Below are 22,210 nucleotides of genomic sequence, written 5' to 3' on the forward strand. Positions count from 1 at the left end.
AAGTCTCTTCTGCTTAATGCTTCTATTCTAAAGTTTTAGATTTTATTTTTTTTATTTCGTTTATTTTTTTTAGTTTTACATTTTGAGGCAGGCTGAGTATATGGCACTTATTGTTTTAACATATTAGGTGCCAGCAGCGTAAGAATATTACAGGTATGTATTTATTCAACAGCTTAGGTAAAAACTTTTAGTGATGTTCGATATCTTTACCTTAGGAGCATTTTGCCAAGGTTTTTCTATTTCATATCAACTTCCAATGTATTATGTACATTAGGCGTCATGGAACATAAAAATTACACTCCATTTTACACATATGCCAGATAAGGGATTGATAAGGGCACAACATGAGGTTGATATAATAAATATGTAAAAGCTGATTACTTATTGTTGGTAAACAGGAGAAAACAGTGTTTTCTTGCGAGGGATATCATATCATAGGTTTTATAATAAGCATACAGATGTAATATTTATATAAATGCATCATTCAGTGATCAGAGACGGACATTATACCTATTCTTGTAGAGCCTTTCCAATTCTATTCCTGACATAGAAATGTGTTTCATTTCCCACCATCCTCGCTAACTGGAACAATATTAAGGGAAACCTTTGCATAAGTTGTGGAAGCAGCAGAGAATGTTAGTGAGTGTGGTGGTTTCATGTTACTGTTTGTCAAGAAGGGATTCCCTCAGCTCTTTGAATTTCTTTCCCTTCACACTCACCAGTGCTCAGTATATCAATCATTCTAGGCTGATGGACTTTTAACCACAAAGGACAAAATGTGACCCACAAGGAACAGTATTTGTTTAAATAGAAACTGGTTAGTAAACTCAGCTCATGACCTTGGATGTTCATCTTTTCTGCTTCATGAAAAGTGAACAGTGAAGATTCTTTCTATTTTACTTTGGATATTATTTCTAAATTGTTATTTTTTTTAAGGAATAATGACAATGCTTTTACTGGTTTATTAGAAGTATTCAGAATAACTTCACTTAACATCACATTGAGCTCTATTTATAAAACAAGAAATCATACATTCTCTCAAACATTCCCTCATGGGAATCCTTTAGTTTCATGTGTTTCAATGGCAGTATTTGATTCCCACCAGGGAATGTTTGAGGGAATGTCTTATCACTAAACAAGCAACAGGAATGATCACTACTGTTTTCAAATAGGGAAAGCTCAGGGGGATTATTCCACTCAGGCTCCTCTCACCACAGAATGAACATGGCTTTTTGTATTGCACTTGTTTGGAAATGTACAAGGCACTCTAGCCTGGGAGTGTGTAAACATTGAGGGTATGTGTTGTAAATATTTCTTTTCAGAAATTATATATGAAATTATATATATGTGTGTGTTTTATGGTTGATAGAAACATTGCTGCAGGTAAACAATTCTGTAGCTGTGGAATGAAGTGCAAAGTTCATGAAACATCTTGGAGATTGATGTTTGCTGTGTTATTTTGGATACTGACAAATACTGTTGCCAAGATCTTTTTCCATTATTGGCTCAGCAAGTCCCAAGCATGTACAATAGCAGCACAGTTAAAAAGAACATAACATACAAACCATATTTTTAGATGTTTCATTTATATTGATAGATAGATAAGCTTTCAATGACTGTCACTTGTTTAGATTACTGAACTGCAAAACTAAATGTCCCTAACTTGTTTAATTTTAATTTTTTTTAAGAGAAACATATTTATCATATGCTATTGCTATATACATTTCTTTTTTTAAATAATTATAATTTTAATTAATAATGAATAATAATAATTTGTTAATAATATTAACCAATACTGCAGATTTAAAGACAACTTTTAGAATGACATTGACATGCTAAAGCTCATATTGGATCTTAATGATGGCGTTAAGATCAACCTAAAAGTTTAAAGTTTACTTTTAGAATGGACTTCTCTTTTTCGCTCCTGTAATACAATTGAAAGTGTTTTGTTAAACTTGTTTATTAAGTGCAAAGAAAATGATCGATTGTGTGATATAGAGCTATTGAGTGCCTTTTGATATCTTGGACACCTGAATAATTAGCTTTTATGTTGTAAAGATCCGAGTGTGGGAGTAGTTGAGTAGTTTAGACTCTGGGAGGACTGACACCACTCATTTCATAAAAATCCTGTGTGTTGAAAGTCAACAACTAGCTAAGTTGTTGCTGTACTAGCTGAGTGTATTGCTGGCAGATCATCAGTAATTGTTCCGTACTTGTTTTTCTTTAACCCTTTTGCTGCCAACAATATGTTTTGTAGGTCACAGTAGCTGTATCATTACAAATACAAACACGTGGTCTGAGATGGCCCAAACCACCCCCTTTACAAGGGATGTCCTGGGCACACCTCTTAACAGAGATGTCAGAATAGGAGTGGAAGGGAAACCGGAAACATTGGTTTCCTGATGTCCCAGAGGAGCAGTGAACCTGGGTGCACATCCTGTGCGCTTCCATGTTTAGAGCTTTCAGATCTTAGCTTATCTGTCCAGAAAAATCAGTTGATCAAGTAAAGCTCTGTACTCAGTCTGAATGGGGTAGGAGCACAGGAGGCTATAGGGTACCAAGAGAGTACCTGTCCCTTTGCTGTCCCTATGTTATTGCATTGGGGACTTTTTATTTAGTTTTTTTATTTTGGTGGTATGAACCCATACCAATAAAGTATGTTTTCCTATTTGTGTCCTCCTGGGGATTCATATTTCCTAACCTGAAGACATACCTGTAAATCATGTAAGTCTCTCCAAATTTAACTAAATACTCATTTTAGAGAGTTCTTAAAAAAAAGAGATGTTCCAAACAGATTGGAGGATTTTGCCTGCCCTCTTGCTTTGTTAACTTGAAATCTTTGTATTTCCCTACTTTCTGTCTTGGTGACAATAGTCAACAGGACAAATCACGGGTGAATCTCCCCAGAGCTGACACAGATGGCACTAAAAATTTAAAAGTTTTATTAGCATATTGATGATGGAAGAATAAAGAGGAATAAAGGATCCAGGAAATAGAAATTATAAGTCAATTTAACTTCAGGTTTGATCCAAACAAGCTCTGGATGTATTGCTGGGAGTATCAATGAGAATGGCGATAAAGCACATTTGGAACACCATGTATCAACCACTTTTCCTATAATTTAGAGAATTTTTTTTATTTTTTTATTTTTCTTTATTTTAACAATTATTGGTCGTAGTCATTGTAAAAGAACTGATCAGACAAGAGGCAGAATAAGAGTGGAATATCTTGAGTGGGAGACCCAGTTGAATAATTATTAGCAGACAACACTTATAAATGGCAATTTCAACCAAATAATGAAGATGAAGACTCCTCTCTAGTCTAAAAACGTTCATTGTAAGCAAAACAATGCTTACATGTTAAAAGATATCTTCAGTCATTGTTGTGATTTCAACTGCTTTTCAGTTTTGGAAATTAGGCTTAAAAACACATTGCTTTTCTGATAATTATCTGACAGTATAAATCTTAAAGTACCTTTAATATTTTAGCCTGATTTGTAACATTGTGATCCATCCATGTACATAGCTTAATAAATACAACATTATACATTTTAATAATATTTTATTTTCATTGTTCACAGGTATGTATTTTTCCCTTTTGTAGTATTTTTTTTAAGGACTTACAATGGTATTTTAAAATTTGAATTAAATTTGGACATTCCTGGGATTGTCACATAAACCAATATTTTTGTTCCTATGAACAATCAGCCTTTGTATAGAACACATATTAGTGGAATGCTGTGCAGCATTATAGTTACACCAGTCTGGAAAGTTTATTTTCTACATCTACAGTTATCTTCTGATAAATCATATATTAGAGGTAATCTCCCAATTGTCATTCTTCTGCATTATTTATAAATTAAAATGGAAAAATGTAATTAGTAAGTGATATCAGAAGAATGGATAAAAACAAAGTTTGACCTGTAACAGCTTTAATTAGGATGAGCATCTTATCATGGCTCTCAGGAATTGTAAAACCTTGCTTGTTGAGTTGATGACCCATTCCACCAGGCCCATTGCATTCAAAAAAGCAAGAACATTTATAGAAAAGGAATATTTATACTTTAAAACTGTAGTACATGTTTTGTGCTGTTAGTTTTTTCTTTTTAATGCGTAAAATGGTGGAAACAGATCATTACTCTCTGATATTATGTATCCCACTTGTGGATCAAGGCAGTAGATTTAATATTTTTAAATGCTGGATGAGCAGTGTGTTATGTTGTTACACAAATGTTGATGTCCTTCCAATCTTGATATAGTAACAAATGACAGCTATAATATCTGTAAAAATTAATGAGATATTAGATCCCCCACCAGTTAGCTTTTGGAAGTTGAGGGTTCCTAAAATAAAACCTGAAAGGAGTACACAGCCTGTCTGGTCAGATTGAGAACCAATATCCTCATGCTTGGTGTGTCTATTATTCACAATAGCACGCATATACAAAGACAGATAATGGAAGAGAAACTGATGACCTCGGCACATATAGTATTGGTATAAAAATAGATGACATCAGATGATCTCCGCAATGATTAGAACATGAACATTTTTATCGTAATGAGAGAATGAAGCCAAGCTTCAAATCCAAATAGGCAATTGGCAATGATATAACATATTACTTTAAACACATTTAGATATTCAAAACATATGCTGATGGAAAATAACTATACTAAAATAACTATAACTATATACAGTGCTACGCAGTGGATGCATTGTGGTTGGGTCCCAAATTTGATGGGCGTCACATTTTCCTGTTCTGGATATAATCAGAACTTTTGCCTAATATTGCAGTCCTAATATACACTGAATCAAGCCATTTTATATAGTCATACATAAATTTGCTGTATGCTAATCTGCAACTTCTGAATCAAAACTCAAAACATATTTTATCTTGAAAACTGGAAGTAAGTCACCTGACTATTCTTTGTGTATGCCTGTTATTGGTCATTCATTGTGTATGTGTTGAGAAGGCACATTCCTATTTTCAAGTTTAACAAATGGGGAATGTTTAAAACCATTGTTTATATGACAGCCTGGCTCTCTCTGCTTTCTATGCTTTGAATCAAATGAGAATTGAGAGGGAATCTTCCCAAAACAAATCACAATTGAAATATTTCCCCATTTTTTTCAGTTCTAGTGGCAATTTCAAGTTTGGGATTTTCCATATTTTCAAAATAGAGAAGATAAATCTCACCAGTGGGGACCCAGATAGTAAAGAAAACCTATAGTTTATACAAAATGTACGTGTCCCTCTTAACACCCAAAAAAGAAACTTTTTCTCAAAGGGTCATACCCCAGTGAAAATAACAAAAATGCTCCAATGGTAGCTTGGTTTAACCAGACAGGTAGAAGGAGGACAAGCCGACAGTTCACATTTGTATTTTGCCTTTTTTAACTTTTATAACTGCCTTTCAAGGTTCTATTTTTTCCCCAACTTATCTGTATTGGTTTAGCACAGTGTTTATTGACCTTTTTACCTTTGGGGAACCCTTGAAATAACTTTCAGGTTTTTAGGGAACCCCTTGATAATTACTATATCCACAGCTCGCAGTACAATAGTTTGGTGGTCAGAGGTTGGTGTCACTTAAACTTACCTTAGAAGCACAAATTTCTCACTACTAGCAAGGAATGCCTAGCATCGTCTGGAGGAACCCCAGGGTTCCACAGATTCCTGGTTGAAAAACACTGGTTTAGAGCATGTAGTGTTAAAAACAATTTTCCCCTTTTTTTTGAGATTTTTAGAGTTTCAATCCTGGGTCTTGTACCAAGAAAAAAAACTAACAAATACAGGCTCAAATATCAGTCATTTCCTAAAGGAGGGCCTGATGATATTTTACCTGATTTGGCTTTGGTCAGTTTTGTTTTGGTGGTGCATCTTTTGAGACTGTCTTACAGAAACTCTGACATTTAGGAAACGGTGCCCTTTTCACTAAGGCAGATTCTGCCTACTACCTATTCACCCACCTTCATTTTCTTCTTAAGGCTTTTTCTTTGTTGACCAATATTCTTCACAGTTCTCTTCCTTTGATTGTTTTCTGTCCATTTAGAGTATGCGGTTAGATGTATGGTTCTAATAAATTCATTATTTGGATGATTTTTTTATTTGGGTCTAAAATTCCCCCTAAAGTTTTTCCATCTCTATTCTGAATTTTTTGCTTGTTTGGTTTGGTGTACCTTTTAAGTCAGAACCCCCTTCTTATGTTGAGTTTTTGGGTACTACAGTTGATAGAGTTCGCGTGGAATTCCATCTTTCCCCAGTAAGTTAAAATCTTTTATAGTATAGTAAAAAAAAAGAAAAAGGTAACAGTGAAAATGATGCATTTTTTAGGCCTGTCTTTTCTACTTGTAAACTTCCTTTTTGGTAAAAAAAAAAAAAAAGAATAAAAATTTTAGGTTTCCTTGCGCATATTTGAGTGCTAGTATGCCAGTGCAAAATTTATGAATTTGGTATTCCTCTTTCCAAGATCTTAATGGCCTCTCAATTTGGCAAGATGATTTCATTTTAGATGCTTATTTTTGTTTGTCCACTGATGCTGCTGGATTGCCAGGATTTGCAGCTATTTGGGGTACACAAAGGTGTGCTGACCCCTGGCATTTTGACTAGGTTTCCTAAGGTTTAACTACCTTGTTTTATCAGAACTTTTCCCAATCATTGTTGCAATTAAGCTTTGGGGTGAGAATTCTAAAAATTCAAAACTGACAACAGGGAGGTGCTATACGCATTATTATTATTATTATTACACAGTATTTATTTAGCGCCATCATATTACGCAGTGCTGTACAGAGTCCATAATCATGTCAGTAGCTGTCCCTTAAAGGAGCTCACACTGTAATGTCCCTACTACTGTAATATTCAATCGCCTAAATCTTAATATTTGGCTCCCATATCCCTAATATAAAGGCCTCCTATGTCCCAAGTAGGTATAATGTTTTAGCAGATGCTTTATCCCATTTACAGTTTGCGAAGTTCAGATCCCTGTTAACGTAAGCAGATGCAGTCAGAATGCAATGCCCAGCACACCCATGGGAAGGGGTTTGACTGCCTTTAAAAAATGCATAAGTAATTCCTTGGCACATGCTACATGGAATAACTATTTAGCGGCATTGCAAGGTCACACCCCAGTAAAAAGAAAAGAAATGCTCCTATGGTTGCTGGTTTACCAACCAATTATTGGTGTCATAGTTTTCTTTATTACCTTATCATGGTTGTGGTTGTTTTCTAGTTAATAATTTAGCATCTGGTAATGATTTAGCATGCAGCAATAAATTTTTTTAAAGAAAATTGCAGCGGGTAGAGTAGCAGCCAATTTTTTTTTTCACCTCCATTTGAGATTTTGACAATTTCCGCTGGGTCTTGCACCAAAGAAAAGAACCTAAAATATATAGGCTTATATATCGTCATTTAAATTTATATTTTTGGGGGGCTTTGCACATTTTAGAATTGTTATCTCATACTAAATCTGTGAAAAATGGCCTAGTGTGTAATGATGTCATGTTGGGTAGCGACTGATTGAAAGTAAGAGGGATCAGTTGGGATAGAGGAGGTGGATAAGCCTGCATGATCTTTCACATGTTTCTATCTGCCCAATTTCCTTGGTGTGTCCTCTTTACATGAAGGTAGACTCTCTTTACTAGGACATTATTAGATTCCTTAGGACAGCTGTCACTATCTAAATTTCAATTTGTTTCAGTTTTGAAGAAATGTGTTCACCATGCTGGTTTGAGTTCATGTTTCCCCCTATTCCTTTTGAAATGGTGCAGCAACTGAGCCTTCTAGATTGTGTTTCTCAGCTGCTGGGATTTGAAATGTAATTGTTTCTAATTTATGTGTAAATCCTTTATTTTAGGCAAGTGATTATTTGGTATATAGGCCATCCTTTCTTCTTTTGGGTGTATAAAAAAGCGTGGAGGTGAGTGAACACCACAAACTACAGTTTGGGCCCCACATTATTAATCAGTTTACTTGTTTGTAAAAAGGGGATGTATTGGGATTAGTTTTTCTCTGTTTTACAATTTTTACTACATTTATTGCAAGCACATCCTATGTATTAATTAAGTCGATAATAAAGTTGAAATGCTGCTGCAGTCATGGTTTAATTTATCCTAAGATTTTAGATGTGCTGGCGCAAAAAAACATTGTTCTGTGTTGTCATCTTGCAGGTCTTCAAAATGTCATGTCATTATATTATGGAAAACCAGTAAACTTTTTCAGACTGGTCTTCTTAGTGATGGCTTTTCATTTTGTTAACAACAAAAACCCACTATAGCATTTAAAAAGTTTTTACTTGATGCACTTTGCTTAAAAAAAGACCAAGATATTCCATGTGTGGCTTTGTGACACTGATTACTATAAATTACGATGATAGCAATTGCTATAGAAGAAACGTGATCTTTTTTTAAAGAATCATGGGGGTGAAAGCAGGGGATATTTTTGGCATATTATTGATATACTCTGTAGCAAATCAGGCTGCCTGTCATTCAAAAAGGTCTCTGGAACAGGTCATTGAAGATAAGACGTTCACACTGAGCAGTCACAGAGATTAGCAATAGTCAGGGTTAAGCATGTTTTTTTTTTATTTCTGTTTTACATAATTTGTACATGTATTTACTGGTTCAATTTGGCTCTTCTGCAGATGTTGTTTTATAAAATGATATAACACTTGTCATTATATTTCCCGAAGCAGTAGGTAAGTTAGTGAAGCTTTACAGATTTACATGCCTGCATAGTCTGCCATCCCTGTTCAGATTTAGTTGTCCTCTTCCTGTAGGTATGTAATGTCCCATTTTTTACTTTAGAATAGATACCAAATATTGAACAATTATTATTGGAAATTTTAACCAAACGCCAGACAATATGTAATATGTTTTGAATAGAGCAGGAAATGGACAGTGCCTCTATTTGTTTTTTTTTTTCGTTTTTGATTTTGCTGTGTTAAATTTCTTATCTCTTCTTGACAGGACATTTTTTATAAGGACGTTGTTGCTATTTGTTATTCATTTTTCTTCCATCCAGATTTTTCTTTATTACTTGGTAGAACAACCTAAACATATAATAATCCCAGGAGGAAATATTCCTTATAGGTCTATGTAATGGGTTATAGGTACATATTTTTATTATTTGCTCTTATTCACACCTTTTTAGGATATTGTTGTGAGAATTAAGCATTGCAGAGTTAACTAGAATTTCATTCTAATCAATATTTAGTTGCATCTGTGTCTTTTTAGTGCAGGTTCATTTTTATTATTGTATGAAATCCTCATTTTAGATTATTTTATTTGCTCCAAATAATTCCAGTATATTTGAGCTCATTTCACTTACAGATGATAGGTTTATTGTTTTTTTTTGCCTAATGTTGGCCATACATTATTACATTACCTGCAAGGTCGGGTGGCTAAATTGTGTGTTTTCTTTTCATTGGGGCAGGTAATGTACCAGGATTAAATCTCTTTAAGACAGCATGGTGATAGCTTTGGTACATCTGTCTCTCTACAGTGACGCATGTAGGAGACTTTTCATCCTCTTGATGTTCTATGTGTTGTGGTTAGGAGAGGACATTTCTGCAGTACATTTCTTTTCCTAATCTATTGCTGTTTCCCAATAATGGGATAGTATGTGCATGAAAGCAGATCCAGCCACCTGGTACTAGCAGTCACACAAGATTAGGCACTTTAAATTTGGGATTCCTTGTGGGTGACTTGTTAGTGGTGTTTAGGATAACAACCAGACACAGCTTTTCCAAGATAGCCACTTGTTATCTACTGGACTTGCCATTCAGATTTTTTTTTCTTCTTGTATATGTAATGCCTTAAAAAAACATGCGTGACTATGCAAATAATTCTATAAATCAAGTTTATTGACATTATCCATATGTTGGTAACCGAGCAACCGTTAAACAGAAAAATTAATTGGACAACTTAAAAAATCCCTTTGTCATGACATGGAATCAACTTGTATGCAATCACATGATCCTAAAAATAAAATTGCCTATTTTCTAGAAGGCCCCAGAATCTGAACTAAACAATAAAAAGCAGGCCAAGGAGCTGACAAAACTGGTGTGGCATTTAAAGCCTGTGCAAAACTTTAAGAGAAGATGTGACTTTATGTGTAGAATTGCTATCTTGGCTATTTTGTAAACCTCTGTCATCTTGCTAAGTAGATTAGCCTTTAAACTCTAAAGATTCCTTTATTGGTTATAATTGCTTTTCGGTAATGTGTTACCCTGCAAGAAGTGCTGGCTTGTCCTTGTCCTAACTAGGTTACTATAGTAAAGTAGGTGCCGGTAAAAGTTTATTTGGTTGGATTAATGGATTCCAATATTTACATTTATTGCATACCATTATTTCTCAGTACTGCCTATGAATTATAATACCCTGGGTATTTTGTCTTTGTTTGTCTCTGGCTTGTCAGTAAATAAAAGAAGGAGATTTCCAGATCTTAGAATAATGTTTTTTCATTGACAACACAGTCCCAACATTATTTTTTATGAGTAGCATGCCATAAATGAATAAATGTTTTTATATTGTACAATATTGCTACAATGTCTATTGTATTGTTACCAAGCATGTTTTAATCTTTCCATTGGTGCATTACAGTTTACAGTAATATTGTTGAACAATCATAAGCATCAGTAAGTCAGTTCTTGTTTTTTGTTTTTCCAGACCTCCAATGTATATAGAAGCTAAAGCTCTAACAACTTTGGCACATCTCTGCGATGGTGATGCCAGAACTGGTCTGAATGGCTTGCAGTTGTCAGTCCAAGCTAGACTTGCAGGAGAAGATACACAGAAGCATGGAATGATTATAAAGGAAGAGCACATTAAAGAAGGCTTGCAACGCTCCCATATTCTCTATGACCGTGCTGGTGAGCAAAAACAGTGTTTCTTAATAAGACCATGTAAAGGTTTAAGTATGTTCTGGTGTTACTAAGCTAATATCAGCAACTTGGAAATACCATCCAGCCAGTAGTTTTATCCACAACATAAACTCTGATTTGTCCTAAATTTAGTTACATATAGAATAATACAAAAAATGATATAGTATAAACTATCTAGGGTTACAGTCATCATAAATTCTAACAAACTCACCTGTTGGGAAATTTTTATATACTGTGTAAATATATATATATATATATATATATATATATATATATTAGTAAAAAGATTTCCTATGTCACTATGTTTGCACCCACACAAATATTTTTCTTCTGGGCAGCACAAGGAGCTTTAAATGTCTGAATCTTGGATACTCTCCAGTACTTCAAAACCATTTCCAGAGACACTTTACTGATAAGTGGGTTTATCAAATTGCATAGCATGTAGCTGTTCCTGAACAGACCTTTGGATTTGCACACTTGAGACTGTTATCTGTTTGTTGGGTTTTGCCCCTTATGTACCCCAGTACACTCATATGTGTGTCTTATAAACATTATATAGGTGATATGTGAAAGAATCTGTACGAATAATATATTGAGTTGTAATGGTTTTTAAGCATGTACAGTGTTTATAAAAATGTACATACAGGTAAATATTCTTCATCGTCCGCTTTCAAGCAGACACCTGAAGGTTTTGGGGCAAAAGTGACTGGTATTTTGAACTGTTCTGTCCCCAGTTTCAGTTGACGAAAAGTAACCCCAAAGCATACTTAATGACGCTTCGTCATGGGGGTGGTGTTCTTTTGGTGATACAGAAGGGTTGCAAGACAGAAGACTTTACACTTACAAAGACCTAAAAAGAAAAACATCTGGGTCCGACTGCAAGTTTGCCTGAAACCATGTGGGAAATGTGTTATGAGTCTGAGGAGACCAAGGTTAATCTTTTGGCAACAATTCCAAAGGAACGTTTGGCACAAAAACAACACTTCTCATCACCAAAAGCTGAAGATTTAGGTCTGGGCTCTGTGAGGTGACCAAAAGAAAGTGTGCTAGAGATGCCCTTGCAATCTGACAGATTTAAAGAAGCTTTGAAGCACTTTTGGTCAGATATTTCCAAGTCAAGATGTGCCATGCTGACTCCTACTCAAAAAAGACTGAATCCTGTAATTAAATCAAAAGGTGTTTCAACAAAGCATTAGTTTTTTATGTGTGCACAATAATGCAAACAACTTATCATACTTTTTTTATTGTTAATATTTTTCCCCCTAACAGATTTGTTGTTTTTCAATTGAATTGTAAAGGTATATATAGGTCACATTAATGGTGGAACAAATTTGGAAAAGTTTTTTTGTGGTCTCACAAAAACCTGGCATTTGTAAAACTTTTTTTACGCACTGTATATATTTGGTGAGATTAACAAAATGCGTGACTTCTAGCAGTGGCTTTTTGCAATGATATTGTTAAGATATAGGATATAATTGTAATTATGCCCAAAAATACAAAGACATGATGATGATAAAATGCAGCCTATTAAGGGTGGTTGTATTCATGTAGAATTTACTTCGGTGTGCCCTCACGAAGCTGGATAAAAAGAATTTATTTATTTAATGTAGAAAAGGATATAAAATATTGGGCACTGCTGTACAGTAGGTTTAAGGAATACCTAGCTTTTTGCTATCTGGAGAATACCTAGCTTTTGCTAGCTGTTATGCTGCTAGTGTTATTCATATTATATATGAGAGCCTTATGTGAACAGACTTTTTTTCTAATATCTAATATACTGTACAGGTAGTCCCCGAGTTAAGGACATCCGACATATGGACGACTCCTAGATATAAAACAGGCCTTCCCTGCTCGTTCACAAGACGGAGGCTTGATGTTGATAGACACAATAAGCAATTTTAAAAAGATTTCCTGTCAAAAAATAGGCTTGTGGTGGTATATAGATAAACAATCGAGAAAGAAACAGAAACACCTTGGAAGAGATTAGATACATTTTTAGGACAACAAATGAAAAACAGTTGACTATGGATGGAACAGAAAGTTTTAAAGCTTACTAGAACACTAAACAGACAACCGATCATTACTTACATTAGCAGAAGGACAAATGGCTAAGCACTTTAGAGTGAAACAAGACCATGTTTGCGGAGGACTAAATATATTTACCATTCAGCCATTAGTCCTTGCCTTGCACCCTGGCAGAGCCAAGTGTGAATTCACCATTCGGATGACTTATCTGTCCACACTGCCATGCACGGAAAACATAACCTAAGAGCTTGCGTTACAAAGTTTTTGGCGTGGCTCTATTTGAAGATCATGACACTTTGCTACTGGCCGCTGTTCTGGCATATCTTAATATACAACAGAATTCTGTAAATATACAATGGCAGCTCCTGAACTTAAAATGTGTATGTATGACAGCCAGTAGCATTGCTTGTATTGCTGACATGCTGCAGACTAGCTTTTTGTTTTGACTTTTAAGTGGTTAGTCATTTCTTATATATCAGAGTTACTATGAGATGATTTGTATAATCCAGTCTTCATCCACTTTGAAGGGACCTGAGGAAAGCTGCAATATAGCATGTGATGTTTAGTTACTAATTATTACTCATTGCCAATTAGACTTGACTTACATTAGAGCATGATGTGCCAAAAAAGTATTTTGTATGTTGTAGTTTTACTAGTGGTTGTGAATTACCACTGATTGGTGGAAAACATTTTTAAGTAAATCACCTTTATTCATAAGCACTGTTTAAATGAAGTTCTAATGTTTGCCTGCTCAACTTTATTTATACAGTGGACAATTTTCACGTGTCCATATTCTTTCTAGTCTGTTTCTATGCATGCATAGGCCATTATAGATAAATAGGCTGCCCTACAGTATGGTAATGTACAAAAAAACTTTTTTTTTAAGTTAACACATACATATACAGCAAAGCACTACAATAGACCAAACATCTGAATCCAGAGTGTGGAAGTGAAACTGATTTAAAATTATATTTTTGACAGGTAGATTTTGTTCCCCACCCCCATGTCTGTGAGACAAGTTAGGATGTGTGGGCTAGATGATTTTGTGGGGCTTCTTTTGTGGTGGGGAGCCACACAGGTAGAGGAAGTGACAGACGGGGAGCATCATAACTAAGTAGTGTATCAGATCTCGGGTATACCGGCTGGGGAATGGGAAGAAGTGCTGCTGTCTGTATATAATACAGTTTGGACCTGAGGTCATGCACAGGGGAAATAAAAGGCTGTTGAGTGGATTTATGTTAACAAGTATTTAGGCAGCTCCGATCATTTAAGTTGCAGCAGTGGTGGGGGAGGTATCACACAATAGGAAGGGGATTTTGAGTGGTGGGAAGTAGTAAGGGTTTTGAAAGACAGAAGACAGGTAGGCAAGTTTGAAAAGATGGATTTTGAGTGCTTTTTTTTAAATGAGCAGAAAGTAGGAGGAAGACCATTCCAGAGAATCGGGGCAGCTCAAGCAAAGTCCTGGAGCCATGCGCGTTATAAGGTTATGAGTGAGGAAGTCAGTAGTAGGTCATTGGAAGAGGGGAGAGAGCGGCTGGGGGACGAGCTGTGGAGGGATTTGAAGGCAAAGCCCAGGAGCTTGAATTTAATACTAAAGTGAAATGGAAGCCAATAAAGAGAACTACAAAGAGATGCAGCGGAAGAGGAGTGGTGATAAGAATTGATGAGTCTGGCTGCAGTATTCATAATAGATTGTAGAGGAGAGAGTCGGGTTAGTGGAATACCAGAGAGGAGGAGGTTACAGTAGTCTAGACGAGAGATTATAAGAATGTGTACAAGGAGATTTTGGAGATGTTGCACAGGTGAAAGTGACAGGACCTGGAAATGTTCTGAATATGAGGGGTAAATGAGAGGGCAGAATCGAACGTGACGCCAAGACAACGTGCCTGAGGGGAGGGACTAATAACAGTGTTGTTAACAATTATAAATATGTCAGGGGGAGATGATGAGTTCTGTTTTATCCAGGTTGAGTTTCAGAAATCTGTCTACACTAATGGTGAACTAAAATGAAGTTGGTCTTTCATGGTCTTAAATATAAATATCTTGTTTTGCACTGTACACATTAGCTGTACCTGTGTTTTTCTGCTATTCTATTTATGTGAAGGAGAACATTTCTTCTTTATGGGAAATATTTTCCTTTAAACTTACAGATACTAAAAACTGCATAGTTTACCTTGCCCTTAGAACCGTTTGAACATTTACCAGAATCATTGGCACCATAAATACTTTACACACATGTATATCTTTCCTGACCTCCCTCTTGTGGTTCCCAATGAAAAGTAAAAAGATGAGCAGTGATTATTTATTATGATTGTAGTCATAACTCTGCCTGTCTACACCTCTGAGTTTGCATAGATGGCATCTGAATAGGATGCATTCAAGCTATTGGAAATAATTTTACACCTGCTGGTAAGCACACTCCTACTTTCCACTGCTCAAACAAATTACAGTAAAAATGATTTTTTGTAATGCTATAACACGTGTAGTACTATACATTCTGATACTTGCTTGGTAACAGATCATAGTTTATTAATTCAATAATTTTTTTTAGTAAATAAGACAAATTTAGTTACTAAGAGTATTGTGTAGAAGGGAAGTAAAAACTCTGTCCAACTCTATCAAAAAAAAAATTGACTTTAATACAGCATCTTTAATGATGCCTAAATGGTAATATACAAACATGTTGGATGGCACGTTGTATTAGACTGGTAAATAATTACTGTGACTTTGACCCATTACATTACCTGCAGTCAATATTTAATGTATCTAATGTTAGTTTAAGGAGACCATGTTATAAAGTGTGGACGCAACCTCCACAAATTAGCTTTTACAGGCAAACGGAAGACCTTTCTGACAGGTGAAACTCGAACATGTTAATGAGGCTTAAGCACCAGTTCCTCTGGCTAGGTGAGGGCTTACAACTAACTTATAAATTTACCCATCTTTTTAGGAGGCTGGCTTACTGGCTGTTTTGTTCAGCAGACAAAGACATGCCATGAAGACGTGCCAGGGAGTTCTTTTGTGAAGAGTATGATAAAAATAGCTGGCATTGGGCACTTGGTTATCTATACTGGGAAGACGTGTATTGTAGCAAGATTGTAATGTTTTCTATTTTTACCTTTTCATATCCGCTAACTATTTTGTTTATGTTGTTTATTTGTGTAGTACATTCTGGGCATCTTTTACAATGTCAAAAACTATGCTACAATATATACTTACATAGGTAACTGGTTAATTTAAATGCATCTATTACCATTTTAACCAATACTTAGGCTTTTATGAATTCTGTTCCATGCTAGAAAGGGATTCGGTATTATTTTAAATTGTGCTGTGATTTATTTAAAGAGAAAAGAAATTAACACTATACCTGGAGCTAGCTAAATTGGCCTGTATTGTGGATTTTGTTGTCGCTATACATAAGGAATCCCCTGGGAAAACCTTTTGCCTGACACTGTTGTGTTCCTGCTTTCACTTACAAGGTAAAATCAGATACTATGTTTTGTGATGGATTCTCATTATTGTATCATCCTATCTCATTCTATTCGCTGGGTTATCTGTTTTTCTCTTTACAGCATACCTTTTATTTTATACAATAGCCTGCTGCCCTACAAGGCTTTTCTTCAGTCGGTTACAGGCAAAGTTCTTTAAACATGGAGACTTGGTGGCGCCTTTTTACAAAGCACATATTCAGCTGCCTGGGTGTATTGTTGCAAACTTATTCTGTAAGCTAAAGGATTAAAGTAAGCCTACAGAACTGGTACATTGTTGAGCTTGGCATGATAATGAAGACATGCCAGGGAGTTCCTTTGTGAAGTGTATTATAAAAATAGCTGGCATTGGGCATTCAGTTATCTATACTGGGAAGACCTGTATTGTAGCAAGATTGTGATGTTTTCTATTTTTACCTTTGTTTTACAATAAACATTGTTGATCACATTTGAAAACATTTTTTTTATTGTTAAAAAAACTTTCCTTACCCCTTGGAAGATGGGTGGTCACTATTTGCAAGTTTATCTTGCAGTTGCCATATTGTATAAAAAATAAGTCAGAATTAGTAAGTGATCTAGTCTTCACCAGGTTTGCTAACAGAGCAAACATGATCATTTAACCAAACATGTCAAAGTATACCCTTCATAGATTGTACTACTAAACCGGTATGTAGTAACTTGTGTTCTGTTTATTAGTCGTCTCTGAAAGATGCAGCTGTTTCTTTAATGCCTCTATATGTGATAAACATCTGAGCAGCCATTCATCTAGACTCATATGTCCACTAAGAACTGGAGTATCATGTCCTCTAGCACAAATTAAAGTAGTGATTGATGTGGGACATAAGAATGTTGCAACACTGCACAATAATATCCTTACTGTATCCATGGATTCAAAGTGTATGTATCACATATGATATCCTGCATGCTGGATACATTATTGTGCTAGTTAATTCTGTATAGACTTTGATGGAAGTGGAACTTGTGTGACATGATACAATTGTTTTTACTGCCTGGGCATGACTGAGGGCTGGGGTTTGCTGGATATATGTGCTATTTTTGTCTACCAAAAAATATTTATATATATTGTTCACCTGTAGCACACCACCCTTTAAAATGACCAGATTGTAATAAGGAAGCTACCTTCCCTGTAGAATGGCCACAGGTACTAATGAAAGAGAGAATTTCAGGCTTTCAGTCAGGTTTAAATGGCCATGCTCCTTGCACAACTTGGTTGCTATCGCTGAAAAAATACTTTTTTACAGTGATATATTGCCTGACTCTACAGGGGGCATGCTGTTTTAAACTGTTGACATGGAAGTATTCTCATGTACAGGCTCTCCATTCCAGAGGTAAACTCTTGAAAGTTTAGCATAAAGTTGACTGTGGATGTTTCCACCTATGGTATTTGTCAAAATCAAAAAAGTTAGTCCTTATACATTTAATACATTTAAAACATCTGGAATCTCCAAAAGCTTTAAAAAATGTAGTATTACATTATCAAAATTTGTCAGCAGTTCAAGTGAAAATCAGACTTGTGGTAGTTAGGTTTGTGAGTCTTTTATCTGTGTCAGTACAAAATGTCAAGTAGTTTACCTAAAGGAATGCAGTACATTGGAATTAGTTTAGTTAGATAACTAGCAGGTCATTAACAAATCGGAGAAATCAGAGAGGTCTTGACAAAATTTGTAAAACAGAAATTACTGAAGCATTTTGGCTGGATGAAAGCAGATTTTTCTAACATTATTCCACCTGTGCTACATATAAAAAGTCTTAAGCAATGTTTTATGCAATACAGGAAATTATTCCTATAGCACGAATGTACTAAATAGTGTTCACTAGCCAGGGGGATAAAAATGTAAGTTCCACCACTATTCAGTTTAATATAAGGTTTGCAGACTTATCAGTGTTACAGCTCATGGTAAAAAATATACTTTGGCCACTTTTAGAAAGTGATCAGTCTTTATAAGAAAATACAGTTGTAAAAATTAGATTTTTTCCTTATGATTTGTAATGTCCAAAGATACATTCTATTAAATTGAGGATGTTAATGGGGTTGTAAAATAAAATAAAAATTAATGTCCTTAACATATTGTTAAAAGCTGCCTGCAAGCTTTAAGTGATATTACTTATACTTTGTGTTGCTAACTTTTTGTAGGGGAGGAGCACTACAACTGTATATCAGCATTACATAAATCTATGCGTGGATCTGATCAAAATGCCTCTTTGTATTGGCTCGGTCGAATGCTTGAAGGTGGAGAAAATCCCCTTTACGTTGCGAGACGCCTTGTAAGATTTGCAAGTGAGGACATAGGTATGTAGCTCTTCACAACTCATCATACTCAGAGGCTACATTTTTTAGGTCATGCCATATTATACTGCACTGTTTATAGAGGTATATTGAGCAAAGAAATTTTAAAACCCAATTTTTAGCTTAAATCAGCAATATGTATTCCAGGTGCATTGAAAAAAAATGTGTTCAGTATCCTGCGCTTTTTCTGAAATGAAACAGTGATTACCCTGCACAGGTATGATACACCTCCCAATAATCAGACCTAATTCTGTAGTGAGCAAAATTCATGCTTCCTGCTGGTTGTAAAATTTTAGTTCTTACTCAGCAGGCATGAGGGGGCTCCTTGGCAAGATCACTGCTTCCACACGCAGAGCAAGGGTCCCACTTTGCAGCATGCGGGCAGGAAACGGGCCTTTCTGCTCAACATATAGCTGTTTAGTAAGAACACACAGTGTAAGACATTATTTGTAGTAATGAAATGCAGAATGCTTTTGTTTAAAAATAGAGGAGAATTTGAAACATTTTGTTTTATTTTTTGTCCTTTGGCGGTTTAGGTTTGCAATAAAAAATGTTTGTTTTCTTGTTATCTAGGACTAGCTGATCCCCTGGCTTTAACTCAAGCAGTGTCCGCTTATCAAGCCTGCCATTTTATTGGAATGCCGGAATGCGAGGCAAGTTACTTTTCCTCATACTTATCAGAAGTGTTTGTCACTATCTAAATGAAGAAGTGTAACCTAAAATCCATATGACATTTTGCTGTTTCATTCATGATAGTCTACCTCTGCCTCTGAATATTATGCAGTGTGAATGCATGCAATGGAGAATGTTACATGGCAGCCTTACCATAATACATATGTACATGTATTACATTTAAACAGTGCTAAAACACTGTACTGTTGTAATGAACAAGTGATGAGCACAGACACAAGCTTATCTGGCTTCAGTTCAAATAGTTTTCTAATGTGTTTAGTGAATTTTTCAATCTAACATTGATATAACATGGATTAAATACTACCATAGGAATACAATAGTATTGCATAGTGTCTACAATCCTTAACACAGTTAGGAAGGATGTAAAAATAGGTGTCAACCTGTGCAGCAAGAACAATAGCATACCAAATCTAAAAGTCGCATATCATGTATTTGGAGCCTTATGCAGCATTAAACTTGTTAAACAGTAACCTACAGAAAGTATAATCCCCTCAATGTACCTAAAACCTAATTCGAGGAATTAAAAGAAGAAACCTTTAGTGTCCGACAGGTACAACATTCTGACATTGTATTTACATATTACTGTAAAAAAAGATATATATATTTTTTTTTAAATGCATGTAAACATTACTGTCGCGTTAATATGTGTTTTAATGCTCTTTTACTAAAGCTTGCTGGAAAAACTCTGAAAAATGTCTATGCTGCGTTTTCCCGCATTTTATCTTTCAAGCACTTATAAACGCAGAAAAACGCTCTCGTTGAAATCAGTGGACGCGTTTACCCATGTTTTCCTGCATTAAACTTGCATTCTATTTCTTAAAACTTTGCAAGGAGTTCAAAAATATGCCTCAAGGAAACTCCCTGGTGTAGATTAGCCAATTGGAATGCACAGGAATTTTAATGAATTTCACATGGCTTTTAAAACCTCAGGTTAAGCGCTAGGGAAAACGTCCGTGTAGACTAAGCCTAAATGTAATTATGCTTCTCGCTTTTCAATGCTGGTTATACAGTTTACATGAAACATACATCAGTCAGCCAAAGCCTCAAAATCACTGACAGGTGAAGTGGATAAAATGATTACCATGTTATATAAAAAAAACTGCTCCATTGGATGTATTCAAATGGTGTTGTTTTGTTGTTTGAGCCTGTATTTTTCTAGTACAGGAAATTTACAGAAATTCCTTATGCAATTAAAAAAGTATATCGTTTAGTTGTGAATTGTTTTATTTGGTAACCCCAGCTTTCTTCTCTTTATTTACAGTTTTTTATTTGGTAACCCATCATCATCATTTTGATTTCTCAGTACATAACGGCTTGTTCAAATAAAATTATTCTTACGTGTTTTATAGTTTAGACAAGCAAATGCACATTTTTTACATTCTCTTATTATTATTTTTTGCCTACAGGTTATATTGGCTCAGTGTGTGATGTATTTGGCTCAAGCACCAAAATCTATTGCAGCGTATAGTGCCTACAATAAAGTGAAGGAGTGCCTTAAAAACCATAAGGGGCCACTTCCACCAGTTCCACTCCACTTGCGGAATGCTCCCACTAAACTAATGAAGAACTTGGGATATGGTAAAGGCTATAAGTATAATCCTATGTTCAGTGAGCCAGTCAACCAGGATTACTTACCTCCTGAATTGAAGGGGACCAAATTTGTTTGATCTAGATGTGTTCTGTGAACATGTTGTGATGTAAATATTATAATTTCCATATATTTTGTTGCTGCTATCAGTTTATTTTCAAATTAAATTGTAAATTGCCCTGGGTGCTTGTTCAATTTTTATTTTTTCCTTGTGACTTATTTTTATGTGAATAATATACAACTTGTATTATATTTTGCACATGGATAAAATATGAAAAATAAATAAAACAAATATGTTTGGACATATATTGCTTGTTCATCAAAACTGCTATTAATTAGGTTGTAAAACAAGAATTAAACTATACCACTTAGTACAACAAAATCTGACACAGTTTTAACTGGCATTAGGCCTGTGTCAACTGTTTTGTTGGGTAAATGCAGCATGCTTTGAAATCAGTTTTGAACATTTCTGTAGTTTATTGCAGGTCCATTCAAACCACAGTTGTCTTCCTTTTCACCATTTAACCTGTTACAATTTGCTTTTGCATTCATATAGATGAGTATGAGATGTTCTGATGGGTGAAAAAAATGCAGGCTTTTTGCTTTAGTTTATTAACCCAAGAGATTTGTTCAAACTTTAGGGTGCCTGCATTTCATAACTGCAGTAGTTGACCCCCTCCCTCCCTTCCCCTAAATGATAGAGTAGCTTTAGGAAAAATAGAATCACCTTTTAAAATTTAAAGGTGTAAACTTTGTTTCAATATTATTTTAATTTTTTTAATATAATTGATGATTTTCACTGATTAGCTGTTTAAAGCTATAAAGCTATTTGCTTCAAAAAAGGCTGAACCTATCAAGTGCCTATATCTTATAACTTATTAGTAGTATCTTATATCTCTGCTTTACTTTCATCCAAGAACAGCATAACAAGAAGGAATAAACATCTTTAGCTTTCACATTGCTTTGAAGACACAGTGTAACTGACTTAGATTCTTTTAAAAATGTTTTAGGCATGCAAGGTTCTTCTATTAGATTGACTTTAATTTTTATAAACCCAGTGGTTTCAATTTCTTCAGCATTCTTCCATATTGAGTCCCACTCATCTCAAGTGTATAATCCAAACTTCCTCACACAGATACAGAAAAAAGACTACAAATTGCAGCCCCAGAAATGTAATGCAAGGAACACTTAAAAATATTAAAACTAATAATAATATAAAATAAAACTAATAACTAAT

The 22,210-nt window shown here is 35.0% G+C and overlaps 1 protein-coding gene across 1 annotated transcript in view; it reads left to right on the forward strand.

Annotated features, from left to right (window-relative positions):
- The window catches only part of WRNIP1 (WRN helicase interacting protein 1), a 34,343-nt gene extending 13,066 nt beyond the window's left edge, over positions 1–21,277 (forward strand). Inside the window, exons 4-7 of the mRNA XM_072411799.1 lie at positions 10,657–10,859; positions 18,540–18,695; positions 19,266–19,345; positions 20,792–21,277. Coding sequence (XP_072267900.1) covers positions 10,657–10,859; positions 18,540–18,695; positions 19,266–19,345; positions 20,792–21,052 — 700 coding nt within the window. The 3' untranslated portion in view covers positions 21,053–21,277. The remainder of the gene's footprint in view (positions 1–10,656; positions 10,860–18,539; positions 18,696–19,265; positions 19,346–20,791) is intronic.
- The last annotated feature ends 933 nt before the right edge of the window (positions 21,278–22,210 follow it).

This window comes from Pyxicephalus adspersus, chromosome 5, assembly GCF_032062135.1.
Source record: "Pyxicephalus adspersus chromosome 5, UCB_Pads_2.0, whole genome shotgun sequence".
In the NCBI taxonomy this organism is placed as follows: Eukaryota; Metazoa; Chordata; class Amphibia; order Anura; family Pyxicephalidae; genus Pyxicephalus; species Pyxicephalus adspersus.